The 20928-nt window shown below is 37.1% G+C and overlaps 1 protein-coding gene across 1 annotated transcript in view; it reads right to left on the bottom strand.

The window, feature by feature from the left end:
• The window catches only part of PAPPA2 (pappalysin 2), a 628099-nt gene that overhangs the window by 105563 nt on the left and 501608 nt on the right, over positions 1 to 20928 (bottom strand). Inside the window, exons 20-21 of the mRNA XM_055255382.2 lie at positions 9139 to 9274; positions 8704 to 8920 (exon numbers count right to left, since the gene is read on the bottom strand). Coding sequence (XP_055111357.2) covers positions 8704 to 8920; positions 9139 to 9274 — 353 coding nt within the window. The remainder of the gene's footprint in view (positions 1 to 8703; positions 8921 to 9138; positions 9275 to 20928) is intronic.

Here is a 20928-nt window from a genome sequence, read left to right as displayed (position 1 = left end):
TTAAATTTCATTTTGATGATATTATAAAAATACCAGTTGAGCCATGAAGAAGATGGCTCTGAAGCAGACTAAGAATAAGGGGAAAAAATCTGGACAGGTATCATTCATAAAATAGATGTGCTTTTTCTAGATAAAAGAGAGTTGCGAGGACATTCTCTGGTAGAGAACTGCTTGGATAATCCACCTACCAAGAGCTGGGGAATTTCTATGAAAAGACCTTACTCTTGGAATCACTACTTTTCCTTCATGCTTTTTTCCTGCAAGCAAGTTATTTGTGCATCCCTTATGTCCTAAGCTGTCTAGTAAGTTGAAACCATTATAGCATGTGGCTCTTTCAGGATATGAGACACATGTAGTCAGGTTACTCCAAGGTTACTGCATACATTCGCCTATCTCAGGCTAAACTATTGTGGTGAAAATAATCCCTGCCTTTTGAAATCCCTACCCTTGCATAATCTCCTCAACTTGAGTGTGGGTGAGACCAGTGACATGCTTCTAATCAATTGAATACAAAGTTGACAAGCTGTAACACTTGTGATTATGTTACAAAAGATTGTAAAATTTACTTGCTGAGGCCGGGCGCGGTGGCTCACGCTTGTAATCCCAGTACTTTGGGAGGCCAAGGCGGGCGGATCACGAGGTCAGGAGATCGAGACCACAGTGAAACTCCGTCTCTACTAAAATACAAAAAATTAGCCGGGCGTGGTGGCGGGCGCCTGTAGTCCCAGCTACTCGGAGAGGCTGAGGCAGGAGAATGGCGTGAACCTGGGAGGTGGAGCTTGCAGTGAGCCGAGATTGTGCCACTGCACTCCAGCCTGGGTGACAGAGCAAGACTCCACCTCAAAAAAAAAAAAAAAAATTTACTTGCTGAGAGACTCTTTGTCTTGTTGGCTTTGAAGAAACAAGCTACCATAGGTGAGCTTCCCAATGGAGCAGACTATGTGGCAAGGAAGTAAGGGTGGTTTCTGTGCAACATCCAGCAAAAAAACTGAAGCCCTCAGTCTGACAGTCTTTTGGAACCAAATACCAACAACCACGTGAACTTGGAAGTGGACCTTCCCCTGTCAAGCCTTCAAATGAGAACACATTCCTAACTGACACCTCATTATAGCCTTACAGATGACCCAGCTAAGCATTGCCTAGAATCCTGACCCTCAGAAACTGTAAGATTATAAATAAGCATTGTTATAAACTGCTATATTTATAGTAATATTATTATACAACATTAGAAAACTAATACACACATAAGCCAGGCTTTCAAAATTATGTTTCTTTTCCTGGGTTAGATGCACTTTAATCTCAGAGAGAGTAGAATATGTTTCCTCAGATTTTTTTTCTTCTCTAAGAAACAAGATTTTTATTTTTTTATTTTTTTGGTCTGGGCTAGGACCCCAGAGGAGCTGGGTCAAAACTTCTCTTTTTCTATTGACTTCAAATCCTCTGGATTGTGCCCACAAAATTGCCCTAATCTGGATTACATATTTCCTACACTTTCCCAAAAGTCCAAAGTATCTTTACAATTTTCCCCTTGGTAACCTACTCCATCAGGTTTCTCCAGCTTGCCTGTATTACGTGGAGCCTGAATTTACAAGTCATCATTTCCTCAAAACAAATATGCCCGTTCACATAAGTAGATGTAAAATACAGCTGCTATTTGATTATTCTAGGGCTAGTTAAAGTCTTGTTACCTGAATCAAAATATGGTTTGAGAGAGGGTGGCAGGATTTCTTGAAGAGTAGTAGACATGAATAGATTTCTGAAATAGTTAACCATTTATATAATAGAAGCTTTCCTTCCTAGAAACAAGTTACTTGGATTCCAGTCTTACTTTTGCTAATCCCAAATAAAGTAAATTCGTGCACTTGAGTCTCAGTTTCCTCAACTAAAAAATTATTCCTGTTCCATCGAGCCATTTAAATGGTTTTTGAACAACAAATAGTCTATTTCTATACACAAACACACATGAACACACACATGCAAACACACACACTACACATATAATGAGAGTGAGAACAAGTGAGAGAAGAAAGAACCCCAGTTTCCATAAGGATATTTATTTTAAAAGATTAATATCCTATTCAATTTTATATTAGAACACTTGGCTTTGATAAGTTATAGTTTAAGGCAAACCTTAGAACCCACTATGATTTTATATTTGTGAGTATCTGTTACTTGTTTTCCATCTCAATCAGAATGTGTATTTATACTGAATAAACTAATAAGGTATTTATACTTTATGTGGGTCTTGGCTTAAGTTCAAAACATTAAAAAAATGAATTTCTAATTAGCTCAAATCTATTCAGAAATTATATTTAAAAATACTATTCGCCTGTAGTCCCAGCTACTTGGGAGGCTGAGGCAGGAGAATGGTGTGAATCTGGGAGGCGGAGCTTTCAGTGAGCCAAGATGGTGCCACTGCACTCCAGCCTGGGCAACAGAGTGACACTCTGTGGCTAAAAAAAAAAAAAGAAGAAAAAGAAAAGTAGTATTGAAGCCAGGAAGGAACTCCTGTGTGGAACACGAAAGACACAGAGAACAGGGGTTTCCTCCTGGTTATTTGACAAGACTTTCTCTGCTGGTTATCAACTTATTGTCTCAGTTCCAAATCCACCCTTCATTGCCCTGCTTTATGATACTAGAGCTGGACCATGAAAACATTTCTCTTTACCAGCTGGCAGGTCACTTTTTTCTTCAGTAGATGGCACTGGAGAGACATTGCAGGATGAAGAGGCTTGCCTTCATTGCTATGTGCTTACCTCTCCTTGCTTCTCCAGCCATGTGTGGGACAACCAGTGGTGCTCACCACCTAGTGAGTTTCAGGGACACTCCACATGTCCCAGTAAGTCTTACCAGCATCTTAGCTGGCTTCTCAACAAGTCTCAGTGGCACCCCTGTGGATGTCTCCCATCAAGTTTCATTAGTGCCCAGTGGGGAGACTCCCAGAAAGTTCCAGCAGCACCACAGTGACAGCTTTCCAGAAGTCCCAATTGTGTTCCAGAGGCAGCTTCTTCATGAGCTTTTACCTGCACCCCAGTGAGCATTTTCTGACTACCAGCCCCATTCCATTCTGTAGAACCTCCACAAACTTCTCTGCCACACAATGTTCCACAGCCGCACCTCCTCCAGCGAGATCTGAACCTCAGCTTTGGGTTGGGAGCCTCTTCCACATTTGTTCCTTTCTTGGATACTCTTCTATCACTCATAAAAGTAATGGTTGCTCCCTTTATCAATCATTCTTTTATTCGTTAGAGCTCTCTCTACCCTTTAGTAGTTAATTCCATTACTAGTTAATAATTACTTTTATGAAACTTCTCTATTTCAATTACTGTGTCCTTATTGGATCCCAACTGAGATGGAATGGTACTGGGGTTAATAGTAGAAGACAGATTCACAAGGAAGGGATTTGGGGACAAGTTTGATTGTGCCTTTGGTCTTGAGTACAATGCTGAGCCCCTTGTCATTGGGATATGGGATGCTAGTAATCCATGGCATCCAGCAGCATCACTGTTTCTCAAGCTGCCACATTTGGTTTATTGTGATGAAGAGCCAACTGAAAAAATGTCTTCTGTATTTGACTGTAGGTGTGCTGCACACCACTGGCCAAGCATGTCACAGCAACAGAAGAGAAGAAATTACACCAGAAACAGCAGGGAAAACCCCTCCTCCTGTATTGTCTATCTAGCACCCTCTACTGATGATGTGTAACATGATGTCCATTGGCAAAGGATAAATAGTGATAAAAATCCAGCTCTACTATTACAATATAGGTGATGAGGGTGGATTTGGAACCAAGAGGCAACAAACAAATTGACTGATAACTGGCACACCTGATTGGCAAAAAATAAAGATGGTGAATACTGTGAAAATTGCCACAGGTAGTACTCCAACCTGGTATTAGAAGGTGTTACAAATCTCACATGTATTATTTTCAGTTAATCTCACAAGAATACTATAAGGTAATTTCTCTTTGCTTCCCATTTAAATACTAACAATATAGAAAAATATGAAAATTGTTATCAATACCAAAAACCAAGATTGGCAACCAAAATCTGTAAGGATTTTCTCTTGATTGAAAAATATATTGGAGTTAAATTGAGAAACATCATTGGAAACCAAAGCATGTACTTTTTGTTTCCTGAAAAAGAGAGAATAGTAATGAAGCCATATTAAAAGAAAAAAAAACAGATCATTCTTTCTTCATTTCCTGGCCCCTATAAAGACAAGAAAACTGGGCCCTGTTTTTCTTGGGTCAGAGATCTGTTCTCCAGTCATTATTTCTATCAGTACTACCTTTTCTTTACTCATTTCAAGACTTCAGGTTAGGAAGTATAAAGGTCTTAGTGAGGTAGGGTGGGGTGTGGAACCAGTGGCAAAAGCCATTATATATTGGGAGATAAATGTCCTAAAGATAAAATGCTACTGAGTCCTAAAGAATCCTAGAGGCTTGAGGATCATGGGATAAACTTTTGGAATAAAATCTTGGAGTAGTTGGACATGGCAAAATCTGAATATCTTTGTAAACAGTGCAGTGAAGCTATGTGCCTGGGGCTCACTGGCAGCAAAGACAGAGAAAGGTTAAAAATTAAAGAAAGGCAAATACTTATCAAACAAATACAAACAAAAGGAAGGCAGGGATAGAACTTTTAATTCCAGAAAGAGTAGAATACAAAGCCACAGGCATTTAAAGGGGTAAAATGATTGGCAAGATGTATGATCCTAATAAAGATAAAAGGCTCACAAAAAATTATATACTTAACTATCTAATATCAAATTATATAAATCAAAAACTGTTTGGAATACAATAGAAAAATGAAAGAAGCACAATTGCATAAAAGGCTGACACCACATTCTCAACCAGGTAGATTGGGAAATCCATGCAGATTGAAGAAAAAGTGTAAATGCTGTAAAGAGATGAGTAGAGTAGTCAAAAGTTTCAATTATGGTCACCAATCCATGGCCTGGAAAAGGACATAATGTTCTATATCTTTTGAAGATTCAGCACTCAGAGATCTTATGGATATATTATCAGGTAAGTCACAGAAGTTACAATCAATTTTTTCATTTTATCCATGTGACTGGAAGAACAAAATTTGATAGGAGAAACCACATGCCCATCAGCAATTCTTGTCTACTGTTAAACTTTTCTAACCTGACCTTGTAAATTCCCAAAGTAGAAAGAGTCCTGTTTGTCTGTAAACTAATTCACTCACTTAGGTATGTTAACATATTGGTGTCTGGGTTATATTTTAGACACACTGCAAATCCCATTACATTAATAAAATAGATAGTTTCCACTTCCCAAAGCCATCAACACAATCCTGGGATGGTTGGAGGTTTGCCTGATCCTGATACTGTGGCAAGTTGTGCAGAACCTATCCCTAAAGTGGCTAGAGCTGGAAACAACTGGAGGGTAAGAATGAATTGAACTCTTCCTGAGCACTGGTGGCCAAAATCAGGAAAACTGAACTTGGTTTTCAAGACTAAAGGGTTCATGATCAGAAGAATAAGCCCAAAGGGTCATAAACTGGGTAGTCATCTAGCAGAGTGAGAAACAAGACTGAGACAGAACAAAGTTAAAGGAACCAGGGAATGAAGAAAGAATAACCTGTTTCCCTCTCCTCTTTTAGTATGGCTCTATTCTTTAAATGCTTTTTTTTTCCAGAAAACAAAAACCGTGCATGATCTGATTTCTAATTATGTTTCTCAATTTAACCCCAATACATTTGTAATCAGGAGGAAATCCTCACAGATTCTGGCTGCCAGGCTTGCTTTTTCATTTTGATAAGAGTTTTCATATTCTTCTGTGTTGTTAGTAGCTAAGTGGGAAGCAAGGAGAAATTACCTTGTCCAAGACAAAGATTATGAACATCACTGGAGAGGCTGACTTAGGTTTACTGGCTTTCATCTGAGATTCTGTGGGCCAATCAGGTTGGTTTTAAAGTGTAGTGTTGCAGGAGGGATGGGCCACTGGTCATTAATGTTTAAATACAAAATGGATAACACATATTCTACTGGCAGGCATCTGTCAGCTCTCCCCTGCCCATGTAAGTATCAGTGGAATTCAGGTCATAAGGGGTAAGAAGGAGGTAAGCCAGGAATCCCTCTCACTATGCCCAGAATTTGAGGGTTTTATACTGTGGTGCATCTACATATACAACTGTGATAGATACAGGCTGCAAAAACAGTTTGACTCTTTGAGAATACATAGGGATTTAGGTTTCAGTTATATTCACAATTAAAGTATATGGGATTTACTAGGCTCCCTGTATATCAAAATTTACTACATTGCATTGATTTGCTGGCTGACAAGGAAAAGTCAATTTGCATGGCTCCTGTCAGTCACATGTGGTTTGGAAATGCTTATGCATTCCAGATACACAGTGTAAACTGGAGAATCATATCCTATTTCTCCTGGTTTGCATGCATGCATATAAAACTTGTTTTTCCCACACTGCCACATGAGAAGAAGTGAAGAACTAGCAGCAGTAATTACAATTAATCAATTTCTTTGTTGAAACTTCACAGCTATGATTGTAAGGGGAATTCTTGTTCCTCATGTCTAGAAAGGTTGTAACTTCTACTTTTTTGTTTTTCTTGTTCAGTTCTGTTCCATGGAGCATTTAGAGATAAAGTCGGCAACTGTCATCCAAAACAGTTTCTCATACCTACTATGTGCTAGGCCTTCTGTAGATATTCAGAGATACTGAGCAGAATTATCCACTACAGGAAGCTCAGAGTTTAATGAGAAAGAACAACAAGTAAGTAAGTAGTTACCACCCAATGTGACAGCTGCTTTTGCAGAGTTTGTGTTATGCAGTATGTCCTATGGGAACAGGGAGGAAGTTTGCCAAAACTTCACAGAAGGTGAATCTTGATGGTAGAGTATGAGTTGAAGTGAAGAGGGATTAGAAGCCAGTCAAGAAAGCAGGAACACTATGTGCAAAGCTCACCAAGAAGATAGGTTTCAGGGACCTGAAAGAAATGCTGTATGGCTTAAGGCCAAAGGTAGAGCCAGTAGAGAATATAATTTGAAAATATATGAGAGAGAGGCCGTAATTCTAATAAATGTTATTTTAATAGTCTACATTCTTGTCTTGATATTTGGAGACATTTGTTCACTAAGAAAGAAGACTTTAAAGTTGCAGATGAACTCGTTAACCTTATGATATTCATTACCCCTTACTGTTTCTCCCTTTCGAACACTTAGAACAATACCTGGCATGTAGTTAATGCTCAGTTAACATAAACTACTATTACTGGCCCCCAGAGATTCATGCCCCTATGCCAACCCCTCCCCTTGGGTATGGACTGAACTTACTGACTCATTTCTAATGAATAGAATATGCCAGAAGTAATGGACTGTCACTTCCAATATTACGTTATAAAAAGACTGTGGCTGCCTTCTTGGGTAGTCTCTCATGTGTTCACCATCTCTGGCTCTCTTTCTGTCTTGGATCACCGGCTGCGATGTCACAAGGACACTCAGATAGCTGTGGAGAGGACTGCCTGGCAAGGAATTGAGCCACTTCTATGTGAGCATGCTCACTGCCAGCACCTATGAGTGAGCTTGGATGTGGATCTTCTGAGGCCTGATAGTAGCCACAGGAGTGAGCTTGGAAGTGAATTCTCCAGCTCTGCTTGAGGTTTGAGTAACTACAGTCTTGGCCAACAGCCTGACTACAACCTCATAAGAGATCTTAAGCCAGAGATACCCAGCTGAGCTGCATCCAGATTCCTCAGCCTCAGAAACTGTGAGATAATGTTTATTGTGTTCAGCCATTGACTTTTGGTATAATTTGCTATACAGCAATAGATAACTAACATACTACACTAGTACTCTCTACTGCCCATCCCTGTGAGGTCTGAGTATCTAGGATGCCTTGAACCAGCTTTGTGGCACCAGAATTTCTTTTTGGTGATGGAGCACTTCTTGGAACCCCAGCTTTTGTCACTAGGATCATAATCACCTAGTAACAAGTAAGTGATCTCACCTCCCTTGCTGAGGAATGAACCCTGTCACCTGTAGTCCCACTCAACTGACTAGACTAAGCATAGAGTGATTCTAGCCCAAATGCAGAATAGATTATTGTGTTTGGGAGGCTCCTTCCCCTAACCTTGGGCACACCAACACTGTGAGTACAATCCCTCCAATAGCTGCTGCTGAGACGCTAGTGAACCTCATAGCCACATCTGTCTAGAGGATGACAATCACAGACATCCACAGAAAGACATATGTAGCTAATGCATTTCCTATTTCCACATATAATTCTAAATGATTATAAGACACACCCTAGCAAGTAATTGTTAAACTTGCTATATACACTGTCCAGGTGGAAAGAAGTGGAAAAATATACATTGCTTAAGGAACATTGAGATTTTGGCAGAGAATTTTTGGCAGTTTATGTAAAAATGTTGATTTGAAGTTGGTGGTTTTATATGTAAAAAAAGATGTTAAGACCTTGTAAAGACATTAAATATTTACATAAAATTATGGTCAGCTAAGGAAAGAAGAACAAAATATAAAACCCAAGTATGCCTTCCACAAATTATTCTTTGCTTGCTTCCTATGTCTTTTTAGTAGTTCCTAAATTCATTTTTCAGTTAGTGATTGAGCAAACACTCTATACATAACATTATATAAATGTGAGCCATTCATTACAGCCACAAGAAAAGGAAACAAAAGAAAGAAAGGGAACTTTGTACCTCTGTCCCTGTTGATTCTGCCCCTCGTCCTCTGAGATGCAGTTACTGGGAGCCGAAAGACCAATGTGGGAGAATGTCCTTAGAGCCACAGCTGAGATGCCAACCCGTGGGGATGAGAAATTCAGCAGCACTGAGGTGGTATGGTGGAAAAGGACATTCGGGTGATGGGTCACATTGATAATCAGTGGATTATGCTGGCATGACAGTCCATAGGTTCCTGAAGATAAACGGAGATGAATCATATTTTCAGCCATTGTTAGTACCATGTTTCCATATCTTGTATTCATTTTATCCTCTTAATAGGTGTACGATGCCAAAACCTAGATGTATGATGTAGGCAAGATCCCAGACAACATAAAAGACAGACATCAAGCTGACTTCTGGGTCTACCGGGTTGTCCTCTAGTGGCCCTAAAGGGATATTTGTCAGACTCACCAAGAGAGTGGTTGCTTCCACGGACATCGGTCAGGTAGAGAGTCACTGTCGGCTGCCGATGCTCTCCAGGAACTAGGCCGTCAGTTGTCAAAAAAATAAAAATTGCTCTGGCCACTCCTGGTCTATTGAAACACACCTAAGCATAAGCACATTTATGTATGAATCATTATTTCCATTGAGCTATCAAGACATGTGCCATACCATTTTTATTCTTCTTAGAGAGCTCATTATTTACAAAGTAAGGGCTTCCATTTTTTTTTTTTTTTACAAATGGTAAAAATATGGAGTAGACACAGAAAGGTATTCAAGGTTGTATCAAACATCAAGATCAAATGGAAAGAAGATGATTTTCAGATGCTGAGCATCCTATCTTTTTCTGAGACTGATACCTTAACTGTTTTTTTTTTCACTTGACCCTGTCTTTCTTTAAATTTCTGAAAACAATAACTTAAAGAAACCATTGCCAGAGACAATAAATCACTGCATAGCCAGTGCAATAAATATCTCCTTATTGCCAAAGTGAAAACAGTGGAGAAGAATCATCAAACTAGCATCTTGCTCTAAACGGTTCCAAGTTCTGAACTGCCATGTCTAGTAATCTTTCCTCATCTTCCTATCTCTCCCCAAAATTTTTATCAGAACCTCTCACATAGCATGTGAACTCTGACATGGGAGAGACGCTGTTGCAGTCTCTTGCTTCTGAAATTAGAATCTGCCAAACAGTTTATTCTTATGCATCTTCCTGGTGCATCAAGCATGTATACCCAGTCCCTGGCCAGGAAAATGAGCCAATAATGGGACACAGGAAAATTCATGTATCAGTCAGGAATGTCCCTAGATGATTAGGGTGATTAACACTAAAACAGACTTTCAGAATGAACTATGGAAGTGCTGTCCTTAGAAATCCTTTGAGAGAAAAAAAAACATCTTGGAGAAGTTGGAAGATGAAGACCAGATTCTTGCTACTGCTGAGAGTCCAGTGTTTATCTTCCACACTGGACTTATTTGATACGGTAATTCTACTTTTGTTTTATTTCCCATAGCTGAGTATTTCTCTTAATTTCCATTGAGAATAAATCCCAACTTTCTCTGGTGTTATATGGGTGTTGTATGATCAGAATCTGGAACTGAACCTTACAAAGTTCTACGTGCGTTTCTATAGCTTTTTATCATTTATTCTAAGGGTGATGAAGCTCCAGGAAAATTGTTCCCAGTGTAAAAGCAGGGTACAACATCAAATGACAGGGCCTTCTTCTAAAAGTGGGGAGCAGGAGAGTAAAACATGTTTTTATTTTAACCAGAATTCTTCTTTGTCCACAGACTGATTTTTCCTGAGCCTTGGCAGTATGTGTATAGAGTTCATTTGCATTGCTGGGTTAATTAGGATGATTTTATGATTTTCAGTGGTCAAAGCAGCACAGTTCTCCCTTCTTTCTCTCCTTCTTTGAGGGAAAGACCAGCCACACTCTCTCTTTTTACAGTGTCTTTTCCCGCCTTTTTATTCCTCCTCTTTGAAGTAACAAATATTTCTTCATAACTTAAGAAACAACCAGATCCAAGATTAGGCTTGCCATATGAAGTCCTTTGTCCCTATCTGGATGAGGGCTAGACATGAAACACACCCTAAGGTAACCAAGAGCCCAACTCAGTGCCCTCAGCTCCAGCAGCAAATGACATCAAAGCCCCCTGGGAATTCCCATAACCTCTTCCTTTTCATACACCACAAAAGAGACCTGAGTCCTGGAAGAAAGTTCTATGTCATTTTCTGAGCCAGGAACAGAATCCAAACAAGTACCTGGTGGCTTTACCCCATTAGGCCTCAGGCATGAAAAGTAGGGTGGCTTCAGCAAGGAGGAAACCCAGCCTTCCTACCTTCTGTTGTAACCTAAAATAGATACCACCCACCTTAAGCTAGTTAATAAAGGTAGGTCTTACGGTGTGAGTTTCCACTTTTTGAAGGTCGCTGCCTAAACCTCCAACCTATTTTTCATCTCCTAGCAATATGCCTCCTCGCTCCAAGGGTCTTTGAATATCAAATCACTTTGCCTGTTCCTGGTAGCAGGGTCTCTGTGCCATGATTTGTGGGAAGAAGCTATGCCAGGATTTCCAGGCCATGGCTTAAGTAGGAAAACCTCAGGTGAGGCTTACAAAGGAGACACAGGCAGAATGGAGTCTTAGGCTACACAAAGCAAACAGAGACAAGTGTTTGATCAAGTTATGGAATGCTGAGTCTTGGGCATTTCCTTTCACAGTGACACAGAAAGGTAGCCAAGTTTCATTCATTCGGACCCCACGTATGTTCACAACAGCAACGAGCACAAGAAAGTGTGAACCCTCATACAAGTGCTGGATCTTCAAAAATAGAAACCAGCCTGAATCTGCATATACATGTATAATAAATTCAAGCAGAGGCAAAAAGAACCAAGTAAATTCACAGTTCTAGAGAGAGAGAGTAAGCCAAGCAGAAACCCTGAGTTCGATTCTTGGATTGATCTTTATTTGCTGGTAAATCTGAGCAATATATCTCTCTTCTCTGAGCCTAGCGTTTCTCTTTTCTGCAACTAAGAAATAGAGCTGTTACCAATAGCTTGACTATGACTATTAAATGAAATCAGGTAAAAATACATAGAATGGTGACTATTATTTAGTAAGAATTCAGTGTTCAATAATTTGTATTTCCAAAAAAAATTTAGTGTATTTACAATGTAGGAAAAAGGTAAAAAAATAAAATTTTAAAATTAAACACACATTTGTATGTTTTAATATATAGGGAATTATGATTTTCTGAAATGTATAGCCTAAAAAATTTCATATATGCTATTTTCCGTTGATACTTGTAGAAACGTGAACTGGTATTCCAAGATCTGCTTCCATGGAAATGGTCAATATTGTAGGCTCTTGGTATAGAATATATCTCTACTTTATAAATTGAGTCTACGAAAAATACATTATACTTTAAAATACATATATAATTTTTCTTACAGGCTTTTCAGAAATTTAGTTTAAAATGTATTTATTACAAATCAACTTTTGCTGTACATAGAGACATAGAAACTTCTAGAATTGGCACTGCAATTAGAAATCCTTTCAGATTATTCATTATTTAAATATATTTATTTTTAAGTTTCTCTTTCCACCACCAAGTAACAAATATATATATGTATATATGTGACTTTAATTTAAATATAAATATATTTATATATTTTATAAGATATATTTAAAATATATAAATATATATTAACATATATAAAATATATATAAATATATATATTTTTACATACACATTTGTGACTTGGCTGTGGAAAGAGCAACCTTAAAAATATATTTAAATGAGGAATACATACTTATATATATTTAGAGAGAGAATACATTTGATACAGGAATACAAAGGAATTGTACAAAAGAAATGTATTTTATATATAGAGAGAGTCCAGACTATTTTTACTTTATTAGAGATAAATAATGAATTTTATGCTCCTAGACATGAAAGCAAGCAGAAACATCAGGAAGACAGTTTGACAGTAGGAAGCTGTATGCCTGTGTCACCTTTGCCACTGCAAGTATGACACTCTTCTGATCACTCCAAATGCATGCTTGTGAACAGCTGTCCTCTTAATGACAAAGCTCTCCTAAAAGACCTTTCAGGAGCTACTCAGTTCTGAGATGTGCACCATTGATGCCCCATAAGAAAAAATCAAAGTGCTAGAAAGTCAAAAGAATTATTAGCTATATCTAACATTTTATTATTTGTTTTAACAACATTGCATTCATATATTACATGCACAATGTAAAATTAATTTAAGCATGTCTCTTGCAAGGAAGAAAAACTTTAGCTAGATATCAGGTAGGAGACAAGTACTGTTAGAAAAGCAAGTGATTCTCAGGTCTGAGAATTGGTATCATGATAGAGGGATTGCTAGTGAAATTAGCTCAGTGAATTCATTACAAAACATTTTGAAACAAAGAGAAAATGTACAAAGGATGGGTAGATAGAGGCAGACAGACAGACAGATACATAGATAGATCCTGAGAGATGGGGAAAGCCAGTCTCACACACTCAGTTGATTTTTCATCCAAAGGCTGCATGTTAACTACGCAATCTAACCATTGGCCACTGGTGAGGGGTAAGATTGAAAGAAAGTGTCTCTGATGTAGAACTGTTTGGGCTTAAGAAATCCCCCTTCAATCTGCCTGCTGGGCACAGACACACTCAATATGATCCCAAGCCAAGCATTTCAACTTCCAGGTCATCCTCTGTGGTGCTCACTGGATAGCAGATCCTGAAACTATACCACAAACTTGAAAAGAATCTTCTCTGAGGTTTTAAAATGCTTTTGGTTACTGGGTCGTTGTTTTCTTCTGTGCCTTTTCATTTTCACTCATCTATGGCACTTCCTGATTCCACAGGGAAATGGAAGGCCTTAGACCAGGAGAAAGTAGGCAGGCATCACCTTCTGTTTGTATAGCACTTCACAGTTTACCAAGCCTGATTACAGGCTTTGCTGGTGGGTCCACTGCGCTCATTGTGATTTTAATCCTTTTTGATATTTTTGAACAATAGTAGCCTCAAGATATAAAGGATATATTACACAAGAGGAAACTAGGATTCTGAAAGCTTAAGTGGGTTTCCCTAGGTAAATGCTAGAGAGGAAGGAACTTGGTTTTTCCCACTTTAAGCTCTGTATTATGTTGACTGAACCAATGTTCTTAGTTTGGGGTAAGCAGGAAATCACAGATTAGAAAACTTATTGATATTTGTGCCTTTACTCCCCCCAGAAATAAAGTCACATAATCTGTTAGTCATAAAAGCTTTACACAATTTTAAGGGGGCTGAGAGACACTTTTAAAAGCCATTCATGGTCCAATTAGAGGTTGAGAGAAATCATACTAAGAATGCTTGCACTACTGATTGAACCATATTACTTTTTTATAGGTGAAGAATTATCAAATATTGGCAATTTCTTCTGGTTCAACCTAATACTATTGCTATCTGTATGGACTTCTGAAATTTCGTCAAGGAAGAGTTTAATAATCAAATTTCAAGGGATCTTACCTGAAATCCAAATCTAATGGATGAAGAGGGGGTATAAGGCAATGAGCTGCCATGGTTGTCTCCATGATTGAGGATGTGGGTCAAAATGGGTAGGTGTGGTTGGAGCCTGTTTTTACTTTCTTCTGATGTTTGAGCCCCTGCCCATCTTTGTATGGCCAAAACCCAGCTGATTTCCTGAGTTAGTCCTTCATAGTATAAGAAAGGCTACAAACACATTATGAGTTTGTGTGTGTGTGTGTGTGTGTGTGTGTGTTTCAGAAGGGTGAGATCAACTCATAATTTTTTGAAATGAAGGGGGAACCACTATAATCCCACCCCAACTAGGGGCAGACATTCAACAATGTATGATTTGTCAAGTCCATGGAAGGGGGTTAGATCAGAATCAGATGACTGGCTCAATTCTTTCTGACAGCATGTCCTCAAACTGTGATTTTAGACACCAAAGCTAAGTCTGTAGAGATTCTGTGTTAGAAGAGTTTATAGAACTTGGAAGGAGTGTCAGAAAGAGACAAAGTCAAATTTGTATTGGGCACTGTGATGTGTCATCTGCATCCCCTCTTTCATGACTCTGGCATTCAGCTCATTGGAAAGAATCTTTCCAGAAACTGCCCTCAGAGGGGGGAAAAAACCTCTCTACACAAGGCCATCCCATTTTCGTGGAGCGGGAGGTGGAGTGGACAGGCAATGTCCAATGACCTTTTGGTTGGAGTGAGTGGTATACAGAGTGGGACAACTCTGAAGGGCCATCCCAGCTCTCTGTGGGATGCTGACACCTGCCGGGGGCTGTTTCAGTTCTCCTCCTTCCTCTGTTCAATGCTAGTTCTTTCACTCCTCCACAGATGTTGCTCTGAGTCAGGTTCTCAATAAACTATCTGCTGGCAAATATTCAGAGTCTGAATCCTGGGGAAACCCCATTTAAGACAAAGCCTGAAATTGAGAAAAGGTGTTATGGAACATAGCTGGAGAGGATTCTTTCAGTAACAAGAATGCATAAGCAAAGAAAGGAATGAGAGCATTCCCCAGCTGGGTAGGGTTCTATCGTGGAGAGAAAAACGTTGCTATGCCAATTATTCATGAGTCTGTGAAGTTGCCATGTCTGGGACTGGAAAAAGCTTTCATGTAAAAATCAATAAAAAGATTAGTAACAATGAAACAGGAAAGAAGGAAATGAGTGATTTACCCTCAGAATAAACTATTGACCCACTGAGAATTGGAGCTCCTCTGTCAGTGCACTCAGTTAGTTTTTGATGGAAATGAGAATCACGTACACACAGTCATCTGTGCTTTTGCAGGATTCCCACAAAATGCAGGGATCCACATAGGTTCATTTTCCAAACAACAGAAGATTTTCTTCTGAAGCACAAGATCATTTTAGAAATGTCACTCATGGATATAGAAATAATTTAAATGCACCTTAGACAATTTTCTGCCTCCTTAAGTAGAGAATCCTGAAATTCAGCAGTTCCTAACCTTTTTAGCTCAAGAGACCTATTTTATGGAAGACAATATTTCCACAGATGGGGGTGGAGGGAATAGAGGAGGATGGTTTCAGGATGAAACTGTTCCATCTCAGATCATCAGGCATTAGATTCTCATAAGGAGCCCACAACCTAGATCCCTCCCACGTGCAGTTCACAATAGGGTTTGCTCTCCTATGAGCATGTAATGCCACCGATCTGACAAGAGGTGGAGCTCAGGGGGGCAATATTCTTTCACCCAGTTCTCACCTCCTGCTGTGTGGCCAGGTTCCTAACAGGCCACGGACCAGTACTGCTCCATGGCCTGAGGGTTGGGGATCCCTGCTGTACTTAACTGAATTTTCACTTAATGAATTGGAGACAATTTTAAATCATTTTGAACATCAATTATCTTACTAAATGCTAAGATAACAGTCTTCTGAAGCAGTGCTCCTCGAACTTTAATATGCATACAGATCACCTGAGGATCTTGTGAAAATGCAGATTATGAGATCCTAGAGCTGAGATCCTGCATTTCTAACTAGATTTCTGGTGATGCCAATGTTTCTGCATGCCAACCACATTTTGAGTAACAAGACTTTAAAGTTATTAATAGATATAATTATCTTTGCCTTTAGCACTTAGTAAAGATTGTAATACTTTCATTCATCATATTTGCTTATTATCTTCTTTTATAAACTTACCATCAAGCTTAAACTTAAATGCAGATCCGAAAGAAATCATCCAATCCAAATGCATCATTTGAAACAAATTTGAATAGGAAACTAATGCCCAGAGAGGTAATATGATTTTTATAAGGTCACTTAACTGGTTAATGGTAAAAACAAGGCTTACATTACTGGTCTTCTGAGTGTATATTTTCTCCCAGTTTCTAAACCCCTACTAATTTATTGCTCCTTTTCTAAAACAGACTGCAAATTCAGATAACAAATACTGTTAGAACTCAGTGTAAAGTAAACAGCTCTAACAAAGGGTCTTATCAACTTTCATATAAACACAGTCAAATAATCCAAAGTAGTGATTGGACTTGGTGCTATCTGTACATGGGCTTTTTCTTTTTTTGCTAAATTATGAAATCTGGACAGTTTCCTGGGTGGTTGAAGTCATCTCTGAATAAGTGATTAGCATCTGACTAATTACATTTTTTAAATTATAAACTATTTTGCCAGATTTAGCCAAAACAAACCAAAACACAGGATGGGCACTTGAATTTGACTATCTGATAAACAAAGAGGTTTAAATATGCCCAAATATTGCATGGAGATACCCATACTAAAGAAAAAAAAATTCATTGTTTATCTAAAATTTAAATTTAAATGGTTGTTCTATTTTTTTCTGCAACCCAAAGTTGAAAAGATGTAAGAATGTACAATAAATTTGATTGTGGTAATCATTTCACAATGTGCATGTGTATATATACGCATGCATATATGTGTATATATACATATATATACACACACACATATATATGTATATATACACATATAAATATATCTCAAAGTATTACATTATGCCGGGCATGGTGGCTCACTTCTGTAATCCCAGCACTTTAGGAGGCTGAGGCGGGCAGATCATTTGAGGTCAGGAGTTTGAGACCAGTCTGGCCAACATGGTGTAACCCCGTCTCTACTGAAAATACAAAAAAAAAAAAAAAAAAAAAAATTAGCTGGGCATGGTGGTGCACACCTGTAATCCCAGCTACTCGGGAGACTGAGGAAAGAGAACTGCTTGAACCCAGGAGATGGGGGTTGCAGCGAGCCAAGATTACACCACTGCACTCCAACTTGGGCAACAAAGTGAGACTCTGTCTCAAAATTATATACATTTTCAGTGTACAACGTGTGTGTGTGTGTGTGTGTGTGTGTGTGGTTTTTTTGTCAGTTATAAGAAAATAAAAAATGAAACATATCAACTTTAAAAAATTCACAATAAGGAAAACAAAAATGAAGAGAGAAAAGAAAGAAGTATAAGGAACACAAATTTAAAAAAGAAAAGAGCAATAGAGAAAAGGATCTTGTGGATGTTTATGTATAAAAACAAAAATAGAGATAAAATTGGTAAAAGTGGTAAACACTTTTTGGCCAGTGAATGATACAGGGCAAACATTTTTACCTTGGACTGGCCCTTAATTCCTGAATAAATAAAGACTCACTATTTAAGTGCTTCCTAATAAAATGTAGGGCCAAGAAAAGGAGAAAAAAATCTCTAATAAAGACACAGCTAGCACAATAAAATGTTATTATGCCCTGAGAAATAAGTGCTAGAAACAAACAAAATGCTATTAAAAATCCAAGGTTTTAAAAAGAAATTATAAGAGCATTACAAAATACTTAGGACTGAATCACAATAAAAGCTTTATATGTCACAATTTATGGGGCACAATTAAAGTAGTACTTAGAGGGGAAAATTATGGAACACCGAAAACAAATTAGCCAAACATTTCAATATAAAAACCTAGAAAAAGAACATCAGTGTAAATCCAGACAAACAAAACGCAAGGAAATAATGAAGATAAGAGTAGAAATCAATGAAAAAAAAACAAAAAACAAAAACGAGAACAAAACGAGAGATGAATGAAAGTAAAAGTTGTACTTTGAAGACACTGATAAGCCAGACAAACCCCATGCATGTGAAATCAAGAAAAAGAAAAAGAGAAAAAGAAGGTTCAAAAATATACACAAGAAAGGATGTAACAACTACAGATAAAATAGAGTTGAAATATAATAAAAACACATTATGAACAAATATCAGCACTAAATTTGCATATATGGAAGAAATTAATAAATTTCTGGAAATAACAAAAAATTCAAAATTGGAAAAAATAGAAAAAATAAGACATTAATAAAAATCAAATAAATTTAAGTGACAGTCATAAGTATTCTCTCAGGTAAGCCCCATACCAGTTGGTTTTACAGGTAGGCTCTGCCAAATTTTGAAAAAACAGATCATCCTTATTTTATACAAGTGGCTCCAGAAAATAAAAAAAGAAAATTGTACAAGCAATTATATGAGGCTTTTATAATTGGAATATTCAAAAAACAAATATATAAAATAATTCTACATGCAAAAGTCAAAAATAAAAGATTACCAATAAAATCCAACAATTTGTTTAAAATATACAATAAGTATGTAGTCTTGCTTCACAAAGGCAAAAATGATTTGGCAACTAAAAAAAAATCTACCAAGGCTATTTAACATAATGATGAATCAAAGGAGAAAAATCACAAGATCATATCAATTAATACAAATCAAGGGGTTGACTAAGTTCAGACCATATGTACAAGTATGTTTTTCAAGAGGTAGAAAAAATGACTTAAGGCTTCTTCTAAAATTTCAAATCTAAAATTGGCTGGTTTTATTATTTTTTTCTCAACAAGGAGTATAGGTAGCAAGTTCTTCAATTTTGTGTGTGTGTTTAATAATGACTTCTTGGCGGTGCACAATGGCACACAAATAACGAGTAAGTGTTCATGAGTAACGAATAGTTAATTCAATTTTGAATGTGTTTGCTCTTGCTTCTCTAGTTCTTTTAATTGTGATGTTAGGGTGTCGATTTTAGATCTTTCCTGCTTTCTCTTGTGGGCATTTTGTGCTATAAATTTCCCTCCTCACACTGCTTTAAATGTGTCCCAGAGATTCTGGTACGTTGTGTCTTCATTCACATTGGTTTCAAAGCTAATTCAGTTTTGAAAAAGACGTATAAGGAAGTGGGAGAGGGGACATGTCCTGCTAGCTATGTTTAAATGGTTAAAGTTATAGTAATAAAAACAGTGTATTGCTGGTAAAAGAAACAGATGAAAAGACCAATGGAATATAAAAGAGAGTTAAAAATTAGAATCACGCAATGTCTAGAACTTGGTTATAATCAAGTCGGGACTACAATCATTAGGACAAGGGTGGGTGCTTTAACAGATGATATTAGAAAAATTGGATTATACATATATTTAAAAGTAGATCCCTATCTTATTCTATATACAAAAACAAATGTTGAATATATTAAAGGCTAAAGTTTGACAGGCAAAAGTATAAAACTAATTTAAAAATGAAAAGGTATCTTTGCAATCTCAGCAAAAACTAATAATTAAAGAGAATAAAACTTAAATGCCTGATAATTATTATGTAAAGGACGCTGTACCCATTAATAATCAGAAAAATGAAAAACATAACAAAAGTAAGATATCACATTTTTCCCATCATCTTAATTAAATTTAGATAATTGGATAATATCGGGTTTGGGCAAGGATATGTGGAAATGATGTACTAGTCTCATTGTCTTTAAAGTATTATGTGTAAGTCTACATTTATGTATATATGTTTGGGCATATTTCTGAACTTCCCTGTCCCATTAATCTGTTTATTTATGTACTAGCACCTTGATGTGTTAACGACTATAATTTTATGATGTATTTTAATATCTGATAAGACCAGGCCTCCATTACTCATCTTTTTCAGAATCTCCACAAAGAAAAACTAAAATCAACTGTGTAATTCTTTCAAATATCTTGTTAGGATTTTATTGGGATTATGGGAAATTTAAAATTTAGGGAGAATCAGCATTCGTATGATATTGAGTCTTTCTATACAGGACCAGTTTGTGCCTCTTCGTTTATTCAAGCCCTCATGGTATCTCTCAGTAGCATTTCTTTATAGAGATCTTTCAAATTTCTTTTTAGTCTTATTTCTAGTTATTTTACCATTTTTATTGCTATTGAGATATTTTCATTTTTATTGGTGATTGTTTAAATTAGTCAGCACATTTATTTTCACATTAATTTTGTATTAAACTGTGATACTAAGTGAAATAATTTTCAGGTTGTTCTCTTTTCAATGCTAACTAAAATTTTACTTCTTTCATATTTTATGTTTAACTTCTATCTCATAAAGTATAAAATCAAAAGTCTAACTGCACTGGCTTCTATTTCCAGAGAAAGTAAAATAATAATGATATTGAGGTTTTTTCTATTTTACTAATTTCTGCTCTTTGTGATTTTCCTTTTTATTTTAATTGATTTTAATTTGATCATTTTCTAATTATTTAAAGTACAAAACTCTGATTGTTGATCTTATTTTGATTCTTTCCTAAATATAGGCATTTTAAATGCTATAACTTTCCCTGTAAGTACTTTTTTTAATTGCATCCACAAATTTCAATTTTGTTTCATTATAATTCAGCTCAAAATATTTTCTAGTTTCCCCCATACAATCTTCTTTGGTCTGTGAATTATTTAGCAATGTATTGCTTAATTTGGGAATGGCCTA

The sequence above is a fragment of the Symphalangus syndactylus genome, chromosome 12, assembly GCF_028878055.3.
Source record: "Symphalangus syndactylus isolate Jambi chromosome 12, NHGRI_mSymSyn1-v2.1_pri, whole genome shotgun sequence".
NCBI classification, from domain to species: domain Eukaryota; kingdom Metazoa; phylum Chordata; class Mammalia; order Primates; family Hylobatidae; genus Symphalangus; species Symphalangus syndactylus.
The sequence above is the reverse complement of the archived record's forward strand: the minus strand, read 5'-3'. Positions and strand labels throughout refer to the sequence as shown.